Here is an 11,856-nt window from a genome sequence, read left to right as displayed (position 1 = left end):
CGAGGCAAGATATTTTAAACAGAGGTAACATACATGCTCCAATGAAATGAGGTTGCTGTGAGAATGAATAGAATGATGCTGGAAAATTATTTTTTAATTCTATAGCAGTACGCAAATGTAAATTGTTAGGGTGATATTTGATGTTGTTCAAAGGAAATAATGGAGAAGGAAATGGCAGTCCATTCCAGTATTCTTGCCTGGAGAATCCCATGGACAGAGGAACCTGCCAGGCTACAGTCCATGGGGTCACAAAGAGTTGGACACAACTGAGTGACTAACAACAACAAAAGGAAACAGTAATAGTGTTGAATTATAGAGACTTGTATTTACTATCATTAGCTCAAATAAGAACTGAACAAAGTGACTTAAAAATTGGGTTTTTAGTATAAAATAAAACAAAATGACTTTTTAAAATTGGATTTTGAGTATAAAATGAGCTTAATATAAAAATATTTGAACAGTATATACTTTTATAAAGTAAAGGGTAGCTTTTATTCCACAGAATTCCAACCACTGTACCACTGTCCTTTTAATATAATTGTCCATCCAGTCCTAAATCATATTCCTTTAGGTCATGGTTGATTTTGTTTTGCAAGCCGGATTCATGGCTGCCTGTGTTTTCTTTGTCAGTGCATGTTTGAGACTTCCTGTTGCCTGCAAAACAGGCGAATGCCCATTGTATGTAACTCCAGGGGGCATTTGTCATCTAGGATGAGGTGTGAATGGTGCCTCCAGAAACACAACTCACCTTGCAGTGTCTGAGATTGTGTCCTCTAGAGTTGTACAACTCAAGACCCTGCTTAGAAAGCTCTACAATTTCTGTGTCACATATTTCTTCTCTCCTAATTCTGAGAAAAGTCACTGATATGCCTTCTGTGATGGGTTTAATTTTGCACCCCCCAATTCATGTGTTGAAATCCAAACCCCTAGTACCTTAGACTGTGACCTTATTTGGAAATAGGGTTGTTTCAGGTGTAATTAATTAAAACAAGGTCATTCTGGACTAAGGTGGCCCCCTAATCTGATATGACTTGGTGTCCTTATAAAAGGGGGAACTTTGGATACATATATGTACACATGGAGAGTACCATGTGGAGATGAAGGCAGAGATCAGAGTGATGCAACAGAAGCTAAGTGCGATGGTTAATTTTATGTATCAAACTTTACTGAACTATGGGGTACCCAGATATTTTGTCAAACGTTATTCTGCGTGTGTCTGTGAGGGTGTTTTTTGGATGAGATTAACATTTAAATTTGGTAGACTTAGTAATGCAGGTTGCCTTTCATAATGTGGGTGGCCATAATCTAATCAGTGGTTGGCTTGAATAGAACTAAACCATTGACCCTCCTATGAGTAAGAGGGAACTCCTCATAAAAGTAAAAAAGAGAGAGAGACAGAACCCCTTCTGCCTGATTGAGCTGAAACATTGATCTTTTCTGACCTTCAGATTTGGACTGAACCATCAGCTCAGACTCTCCAGCCTGAGCCTACTGACTTTCAGACTGTAAAATTAGACCATCAGCTCTCCTGATTTCTCAGGCCTTTGGACTCAGGATCTCTAGCTTGCTGACTGCTAGTCTTGGGACTGCTCAGCCTCCATAATCACATGAACTAATTCTTTATAATAAATCTGTCTGTCTATCTGTCATTATCCATCCACCCATCATATTGGTTCCATTTCTCTGGAGAATCCTATTACACTAAGGAACACCAAAGATTGACAGCAAATGGTTAGAAGCTAGAAGAAAGGCCTGGAATAGATTCTACCTCACAGCCCTCAAAAGGAACCAAAATTGCCAACCCCTTTATCTTCAACTTATAGTCTCCAGACTACAAGACAATAAATTTCTGTTGTTTAATCTACTGAGTTTGTGGTAAATTAGTATGCCTTTTGACACTAAAAATTACAGAAAAGAATTTTAAAACCAGCCTGATATTTTCCCCTTGTAAAAAATGACATTTCCAGTTGAGAATCGTGGTAGGAATTACAACATCCCATAGGTTAGTGCTTTGTTCTCTCCCTTTCATATCTGTTGCCTTCTTCTAGTAGTTTTTATTTCTTTGTGGGTTTTTTTTTTTTTTTTCTGTTCTATGTCCTGGTATCAGACCTTTTTTCTTCTGCGCCATCCATTCTGATTCTTGATGCTTCTAATAATGTTTCACTTCAGCAATGGCTTTATTTTTTCCTATTTTCACAAGAATTTTGTCAGCTCATTGTTGTCAATTTCTCCCCTTCTTTAATTTCATTTTCTCCATGAGTTGAAATTTCTTACTAGTATTAAAGAAGATTATGACTAACTTCTTCTTATACTATCTGTGAATAATTCTTTTTTCTAGGACTATACTTTCTCTGCTTTTTGAATATCATTGTTGTATTACGTTACTCTCTTACGTCTGTTTCTGTTTTTTTCAATAGTGTCAACCTATCGTTTCATATTTAAACTTTTCTGCTCACTCGTTGTTTAATCACTAAGTCATGTCTGGGAGTTCCCAAGCAAGAATATTGGAGTGGGTTGCCATTTCCTTCTTCAGGGGATCGTATTAAAAAGCAGAGACATTACTTTGCCGACAAAGGTCCATAGAGTCAAAGTCAATATATATATATATTTTTTTTTTTTTTCCAGTAGTCATGTATGGATGTGAGAGTTGAACCATAAAGAAGGCTGAGCACCAAAGAGCTGATGCTTTCAAAATGTGGTGTTGGAGAAGACTCTTGAGAGTACCTTGGATTGCAAGGAAATCAGTCAATCCTAAAGGAAATCAACCCTGAATATTCATTGGAAGGACTGATGCTGAAGCTGAAGCTCCAATATTCTGGCCACCTGATGCAAAGGGCCAAATCATTGGAAAAGACACTGATGCTGGAAAAGATTGAAGACAGGAAGAGAAGGGGAGGACAGAGGACGAGATGGTTGAGTGACATCATCGACTCAACGGACATGAGTTTGAGCAAACTCTGCGAGATGGTGAAGGACAGGGAAGCCTGGTGTTCTGCAGTCCATGGGGTCGAAAAGAGTCAGACGTGACCTAGCGACTGAACAACAACAATGAACCAGGAAGAAGACCGTCACCCGACCATGCTGGCATCATGATCTTGGACGTCCAACCTCTAAAAGTGTTAGAAATAAATTCAGTTGTTTATAAGCTTTCCAATGTGTGATATTTTATCATAGCAGCCTGAATGGAGTAAGACAAGCAGACAAAGGAACTCTATCATTGGCCTCCTGCTCATTAACCATCACACTTATCATTTTAAGCCATTCCCAGTTTTCCCCAGACACCTCATGGTCTCTTTTCTGTCTTGACCTTAATCACTTTGCATGAACTGTCCTTTGTCAGTACTAATCATTACCTAGACTCTAGGGTAATGATTAATTTAAACATGTGTACTCTAGCAGCAGTAAATACCAAGATTCAAAAACAACTACTACTAACAAGCTGTACCTTAGGGCAAGATACTATACCTATTTAAACACTTTTTCCTGCTATAATAGAGAGTAGGTAACAGGACTGAACTCATAGCTTAGCTATAAGAATCTAATGAGGTAATTCATGTAAAGACTTTCAAGAGCTTGGAAATGAAATTAATTTCCTCCAATTTAATACAAGGATCCTGATCTTCTCTCTCTGTTTTCAGTAGTATATAACCTAATGCGATGGGAGCTGTTTTGTTACAGCAGTGGAGTCTTTAGTCTAGAACAACAAATAAACACATAATTGAATCGCTATTCTTCTTTCTTCCTGCACAACATTGTGAAGAATATTTAGCATTAGTCAAATGACAAGAGAAATCTACTTTGTTCTTTTAAAATAATAGACTAGATATAAATTGTAAAACTTCATTATTCTAAATTTGGCTATTTCAGAGGAGCCTGGTGGGCTACAGTCCATGGGACTGTGAAGAGTTGGACACAACTAAGCCACTAACACTAAGCTAAATATGATAGAGACAAAGATAAAAGTGACAGAGACAGAGAGAGACTAAGATGCACTTTGTTGGGAAGATAAAATCAGTGTCAGAAATAGGCTGGAAGAGAATGAAGTCCATTATATCAACCCACTGTCACACTAATAAAAATCATGAAACTGTTAACTAATATTAAGCAGCAGCACAGCAACCTAAATGCCTAACTAAAAAGAAAAGCCAGAATATCTGGATAGTAGATTTAAACTACATTGTCAAACAATGTTACGAACAAATAAGAAAGCATGTTTATTGAAAATGACATGCCTCTGATGTTACTTTATTTCTATGGTAACAACAGAGGAGAAACATAGTGAAAAAAAACAAAAACAAAACACATGTGACTCCACAGCCTCTTGTGCTCATCAGAGCCAACATAGAAAAGAAAAAAACTTTTCTACCCAAAAAGCTTTATCATTAAAAAATATGATATAAAGTATTACCATATACACTATGGGTTTAATATGAAATAAGTAATTCCATTCAGAAGAATTGTATCATCTTGATATGAAAACATATTGAAAGAAAAAAATTAAAAATTTTATTAACAAAATGTAATGATTTTGACCACTACACTGGCTGCATTATTTTAGTGTTTCTAGCCATCAGGCAGTGAATCTCCACTAGACAAAGGCAGAAGAAAGTGAATAAAGGAAATATCTTGACAGAAATTGTGTTTGGCTACTTTATCATAGGGGCTTCCCTGGGGACTCAGATGGTAAAGAATCAGCCTGTAGTGCAGGAGACCGGGTTCCATCCCTGGGTCGGGAAGATGGAGAATAGAATGGCAATCCACGTCAACATTCTTGCCTGGAGAATTCTATGGAGCCTGCAGGGCTATAGCCCGTGGGGTCTCAAAGAGTCAGACACGACTGAGTGACTAACACTTTCACTTCATCATAAGATGTGGTATTTTTTGTGAGTTTTGAGAATTACTGTTGTGTATTTGTTAGATATGATTCCAAACCCACTTGTTTTAAGAATGAAGCTGTTTTGCTCTGAGAGTGAATTTGTTCACATTAAGGAAGCTGTGTCAGGATGTTATCATCGGTATCTGTGGCTGTCATAGAAGTAGTGTTAGTCACTCAGTCATGTCCAAGTCTTTGCAACACCATGGACTTTAACCTGCCAGGCTCTTCAGTCCATAGAATTCTCAAGCATACATTAATTCCGCTATTGACTGGCACTGCTGGGTGCTTATCCATAAGAACATAAGGAGGAGCGACTATGACTGGAGAACATTTAAGCTTTAAATACCAAGAGGTGTGAACAGTATCTCCAGAGTGTTTGGTCTGGGCAAGGCAGCTCTTTGCGGATCTAAATAATTCTCTGAAGACTTTGTGTTGAGGGGTGGGCAGGAGTTGGGTAGGGGTGAGGATAAGCTCCCGCCTGGACCAAATGATTCTTTGCCTGCCTGCAGTGGCCTAAGGAGATCGCTTTGGCTGCCAATATAGTGTCTTTCTTTCCTAGCAACGTGCCCTGTCATCCAGTATGGCTTCTACCTTCCCTAGCAACGTGGTCTAGCAACATTTTGCCCTGGCAGCTGGGCATCTGCTTGTAGTTGACTAAGCCCACTCTCTGGAGGGCCTGCTGTAGAAAGGTGCAGCTCCACTAAATTTGGACTTTATTCATCTCCCTCTTTTCTGGAACCATAGTGTCATTACTCTAGTATTGATTTGAACTCTTATTTCTTTATTGGTTTTTTAAGAGACATTATCCTGTATGCTATTGGATTGTGAAATTACTCTATCTCCCGCAGTGAACCTGTGTTACATAAATTGTCAAAGACAATCTCAGTCTCTGAGCATAATTTGCTGCCTAGAAACAAAACAAAACAATTATGTTTTCCCCAAGCATACATGTTCTCAATAAAAATGACAATGTTTTTCAAAGATGACTTTCATTTCAAAGGTACATATTTCAGAGACTAGTTTTACTGTTTTAATGAAAAATTAAATCTATAACAAAAATAAATATTTTGGTTCTTAATTATGTAACCATGTTTTAAAAAATGTATTCAATGGTTTTTCCATACTCTATCTTAATATTTTCATTTAATTAGTTCTATAAACTCTAAGGGTCTCCCCATGGCTCAGTGGTAAAGAATCTGTCTGCATGCAGGAGCCACAGGAGACACAGGTTCCATCCCTGGGTGGGCAAGATCCCCTGGAGGAGAAAGTGGCAACCCACTCCAGTGTTCTTGCCTGGAGAATGCAATGGACAGAGGAGCCTGGAGGGAAGGGCTACAGTCCATAGGATTGCAATGAGTCAGACACAACTGAAGTGACTTAGCAGCAGGCGCAGCAGCAGCATAAAATCTAAAGCTAATGTACTAAATCACAAATGATCAATATAAAGGTATACGGCTGAAATTTTGTTTAAAAATTATTATTTACTCTATATAATTTGTCACAAACTCCATACACATGTTAAGAGCACATAAGTAGAGGTCTAAAAATATGTTTTTAAAACACAGTTAAAAATATATTTTAATGAATCAATGAATATATGTTGACTCAGTCAGTAAAAGACTGTGTGATCTGGAAAGTATTTAATCATATGGAAACATGGTCACAATATATTTCTGAATTTTAATTCTGGTTAATTCTTGAGCATGGATGCAATTATAGAAGATTCCTTTTTTACATTTTTAACTGTTTAAAATTTCCATTGAAATAAAATGATTTTTAAAATATGAGATATAATTGTCAAGCTATTAAAAACTACAAAATATAAAATTCAAACTGTAAAAATATTTGTAAAATGTAATGTGTTAAGATGAAACTAGCCAGAGACACAAAGAGAGTGGCTGCCAAGCATATCTGCTTTGCTGAAATCTCATTGCTTGCATGAGTCCTGTTATTAATAGGTAGACTGGCAAACCAAATTTTAACAAGAGGCTATAAAGGACTAGGGAAATTCTGAGGATGTAGAGTGGCCTGGGAGAGGGTTTGGGGAACCTGTGAGAGAGAAGACACTGATACCGGGGTGATAAATCTAACAGTAGTTAGGTGAAATTTGGGAAACTAGAGGTTTATTTTTAGCAAGTTTAACTGTGTGATATGTGATATAATCTCTTCTTATCTTCACAAAACTTTAGTAAATATCTCTGTGTCCCTTCCAAGTTTAACTGAAAAATTATCTATGTTGTCATACATTGTCATACATTGCCACATGTAAATTTACAAAGTACAGAAAGAATCTATCAAAGGCAATACAAAATGAGTTCTACAATTTAATATTTATGTGAATGATTGACTCTGAGGAATGACAATTTATTAAATAAATAACTTCATTAAATACTTTTATTCATTTATTAAATAAAACTTAAATACTCAGTAGTCATGTGGATGTGAATATTCTATGACCATATATTCAGCTATAGTTTTAGCTTATTTGAATATAAATAGTAACATAGTATTTAAGAGCACTGATTTTAGGTGAAGCTCTGCTTGGGTTTGAAATCCATTTTTGCAAAATACAGGCTTCTCTCATAGCTCAGTTGGTAAAGAATCTGCCTGCAATGCAGGAGACCCCAGTTCAATTCCTGGGTCAGGAAGATCCCCTGGAAAAGGGATAGGCTACCCACTGCAGTAGTGTGTTTTATCTTAGGCAAATTGTTGAAGTTATTTGAATTATAGCTTCTTTAGCTGAAAGACTAGCTAAGAGTACCTACTCCATAGCATTATTAAAAGGAATATACAGTACCCATGAAGTGTTTGGCACAGGACCTGAGAAATCAATAAATCTTAATTATAATGTAAGCTCCCAACCCAGGAATTGAACGGGGTCTCCTGCATTGCAGGCAGATTCTTTACCCACTGAGCTATCAGGGAAGTTCTTTCAATGAGGGCAGGAATATTATATCTTTTGATCATTGTTGCGTGGCTGGCACACAGAATCATCAAGAAACATTTGTTGAATGAGTTGATGAGTATTGTTATTATCAGTAATTATTTCGAAAATTAAGGTACCAACTTAAATATATCTGGAAAATATGTATACAGGGAATATATGATATTGAAGGAGTTTAACACCTTTTGTCCCCCTGTGCTCTCTCTCTCCAGTTCCTGCCCCTCTCCAGGGGCTGAGAGCCTCTCATTGTCATTTAAGGTCTCCACGGGGGAGTCAGGATAGCAGGGTGAACCAGCCCTAAGTACTCCCTGGTCGGTGGATCATTAACTATCCATTTTTAGGTCTTTAGGCTACAAAACTGACAGCTGGCCACTAAGGTTATAATTTAGCTTCCAGGCAGGACTATGGTCAAATTTATCTCACCTTTCAGTGATAAGTTGGCTATGTTGGACAAAATGTTCCTTCATCTGAGCAAACCAACAGTAGATGCTGCCTGTGGAAAAAGTGGAGGATTGTTTATTCTGTTTGTCCACCCAGATAAATCCTATTCCCTTCTCTCCACGGCTCTGTGCCCCAGAAGGCTGACATCCATACAATGCTGTTCTCATGGTTTTCTTTCTCTCTGGCTAGCAGATACATTGGCCAATGAGAGGCAGCATGCAGAAATTAAGGAGACAGTATGTCTCTCTGTGGTACTGTGTGAGGCACTCTCCAATTAACCTAGTCCTTGAGCCTCACCTGCATCCTGATCCTCTGTTAAAGCTGCATATGGCCTCCACAAACATCTCATGGTAAAAAACTCCTTTAGAAGGATCCCAGCCATATCTCTGTGTGTGTCTCTCTCTGACTCTCTCTTTTTCTGCCAGCCTTTTTGAATTTTGTATTTTCTACCCTTTTCTACCTTTTTTTGAACTTTGTGATTCTGACTTCTGGAGAAACAAATCAAGTCCTCCAAGTGGACACACCCCCACAGCTCCTGCCTCTCAGCTCAACCTGTCCTCCTCTCAGCTTAGCTCCCACTCTGGGTACCCGATTTCCCAACTTCCCATTTCCAATGTACCCCAGTGGGCATCATGGCTTTCCCAGCTCATCTCTTGGGGAGCCATCTTCGCTGGCATCACTTCAGTCTAATAGATTCTGTTCACCCTACTGTGGCCTGAACAGGTGTACTTCACATGGTGCACATAAGGGACCTGAGGATTCCACTTCTTTGGGGACAATGACAAGTAATACCATTAGAAAGCTCTGAATGTATGTTCCCATTTTTAAATGCCTTGTGTTATGATTTTTTATAGTAAATAGAGCCAACAAAGATGATTTGATGCTGCAGAATATTTAAATGATATTCTCATGAGCATCAACATTTTAAAAAGACTGTCTTAAATGCCACCACCCCCCACACCTCATGGCCTGTTCTTAAACAGTGTCTTCTCACCAAGATAAGCAAACAGGTTTTAGAGCGCAACATAGTGGGTGTCTTCCCAAAAGGCCTAGGGGACGAGAGTCTTGGGTTCTTCAGTGACTTAGAACTATATAATGTCCCTTGATTTTTTTTAATTAAAGGTGAAATAAATCAGACATGCAGTGTGATCTCACCATCTCTGCTATGTCTGAGAGCCTCTGCATAGACTGTTAGGATGAACAGAATCCCCCCTCCAGGGTAACCCAGGAAAATTGTATTGGCATAAACACATATTGAGTCAAAAGGGGTGAAAATCCAGCTTTTATTTTAACAGCTGAAACAAAGGAGGAGTTTGCTATTCCAATTTTTTTTTGCTTTTTTTCCTAAAATTATGGGCATGCATAAGCAGGTAGATATTATGACTGTTTGGCAATAGCCAACTCTACCCTGTGTGTGGCTTATGTCAGCATCCACACCCATCTGGACAAATCCACGTCACTTCTGTGCCTCCCCAGTTGCCTATCAAGTAAAAAGGTCAGCACATTTTTGGAGACCCTGTGGGACTTTGGGTGTTTTTCTTCCTTCTTGATGGTCAATGTAGGTGTGTTAGGATTGACTTCAGGGCTTCCTTTATCCATGAATGGTTGATGTCACAGTCTTCAGCAAGAGAGTACAACCAAGAAGGCCTGAAAAAGATGATGAAATACACTTAATCCAGTGGACCCAGGGGCTTCTTCCCTTCACAATCACACACCCACCCACCCACCCACACACACACACCCACACACACACACACGTTCCCAGCAGTGCTCATAAGAGATTGCTTTGGGCTCTCGTCTGACTTGTCCAAGGTTACACAGAGCTGGGATTGGAAATAACCAAGCCTGTATCTAGAGCCTGTGCTCCACATCACTTCTCTATAGAGCAAATGACAGTTTCATAACATCCCCCACTTGTAGGGTTGGAGTTTATCAGGTGGACTAGTATGGTGATGGTAAAAAACAATGTTACTTTACCTCAGTATGTCCAGATTGCTTATCACCCAGATGACTCCGGTTTCTCTGAAAGGAGAGTCCTGAAGAGACTGCAAGAAGTTAGCAGGAGTATTCTCTCTCTTTCCCTGTCTTATCCCTTGTGTGAGAGCCTGGTTGATCAGAACCAGGAGGAGTCATGATGACTCACAATGCCTCTCAGAACTTTTTTCCTTCGGTGCCGTGGATACCACCAGCTAGGTTATCTCTGGTGCGAGGCTGAACAGTGAGTGACTGAGAGGTGCTAGAAAAAGGGGAAAATACTACCCATATTTGGGTACCATCTTCATATCTTCTCCCTGGAAGGATACTCAGTTCTCTCGGCCTTAGTGATCTTTCCTGGCTCATTCAAAATCTCTCCCATGAAACGTTTCCTGGGTTAGGAGTTAAAACACCCATTGCATATCCATAGGTCTCCTGGGCAGTATTCAGCAGTTTTGGCCTCAAGTGCCAAACAGGAACTTGGCCTCAGGTAGAATTTTCTGCTTCTGTCTCAATCTCTAGATACAGCCTTGGCCACAACTCTGAAATGTACAATTCACGTCGTAAGTGGGGTGTCTAATTGTAGAAATTTTGACTATGAGTAGCCATACTTCTCATGCCCTATTACCTTGCAAGTCTTTGATACAGAACAACTATATAGTTGACATTGATGAATGATCCAAGTGGGTATTGTTTAGTGTCATGACATGGGTTCTCACAGGCTGTAAGAGGGGTAATTGTGTGGACAGGACTCTGTTGGTAGTGGTGGTAGTGTTTTTTGTTTTTGTTTTTATAGTGCTTTCCTAAGAATCTAGCACGAGTATTATGAAGAAATTTGATATATTCCTACACTGGTGACCCTACTGTTGTCAATTTCATGTGACAACTGAAGAAACTGAGGCAAGGAGGTCTGTGAGATGGACCCAGGTCACACACACCCTTCTTTGAGAGGCTCTGTCTTTCAGATTTCCTCCCATTTCATATAGAGTCATGGAAAGAGACTAAAATAGTGTGTTCAGTGTCTAAAAGAAATTGAAGAGGGATAAGAGCTATTATTAGTGTACAATATTTTATTAACAAAAAGGTAGCAAACTTGTCTTTTTCTTAGGTATTGCCTTCCTGGAGTATTCAGGGCAAGTAGATCAGGAAAGATTGTTGATATAAGTTAAACACATAAAAAATAGATTCTGCATATGCTTCTAATAATTAGGAAATATAATAGAAATAAAATATCCTACTCAAATGGTATCAAGCAGTATAAAACATCTACAAATATAATTAACTTTTTAAAAGACATATGGAAAACTTACATGAAACTTTTTATGAACTTCCTATGTGGACACTTTATAATATTTTTAAGTAACTTTCTTTTGGAAAGGAAGACAAATTTTTGGAATGATATCAATTCTTCCCTAAATTAATCTATGAATTCAGTGCAATCTCAGTCATAAATCACAAGATATTGATTGTGTGTGTGGAACTGAGGGACTAGATTATAAAAATACCTTGAAGAGAAAATGTGAGGGATTAGTCTGGGGCGGGCATGTGATGTCATACAGTATATTAAAATTTACTCTATAGAATTAGCAGTTGAAACAGGAATTAATAAATATGTTAATGG

The 11,856-nt window shown here is 38.5% G+C and overlaps 1 protein-coding gene across 1 annotated transcript; it reads right to left on the bottom strand.

Moving 5' to 3' along the window:
• Nucleotides 1-9,680: 9,680 nt before the first annotated feature.
• Nucleotides 9,681-9,860, bottom strand: ETDB (embryonic testis differentiation homolog B). Its single transcript, XM_043896586.1, has one exon. It carries the CDS (start codon nucleotides 9,858-9,860, stop codon nucleotides 9,681-9,683), a length of 180 nt encoding a protein of 59 aa, XP_043752521.1.
• Between the last annotated feature and the right edge of the window lie 1,996 nt (nucleotides 9,861-11,856).

This window comes from Cervus elaphus, chromosome X (assembly GCF_910594005.1).
Source record: "Cervus elaphus chromosome X, mCerEla1.1, whole genome shotgun sequence".
Classification (NCBI taxonomy): Eukaryota; Metazoa; Chordata; class Mammalia; order Artiodactyla; family Cervidae; genus Cervus; species Cervus elaphus.
Note: the sequence above shows the minus strand (reverse complement) of the source record. Positions and strands in the feature narration are given on the sequence as shown.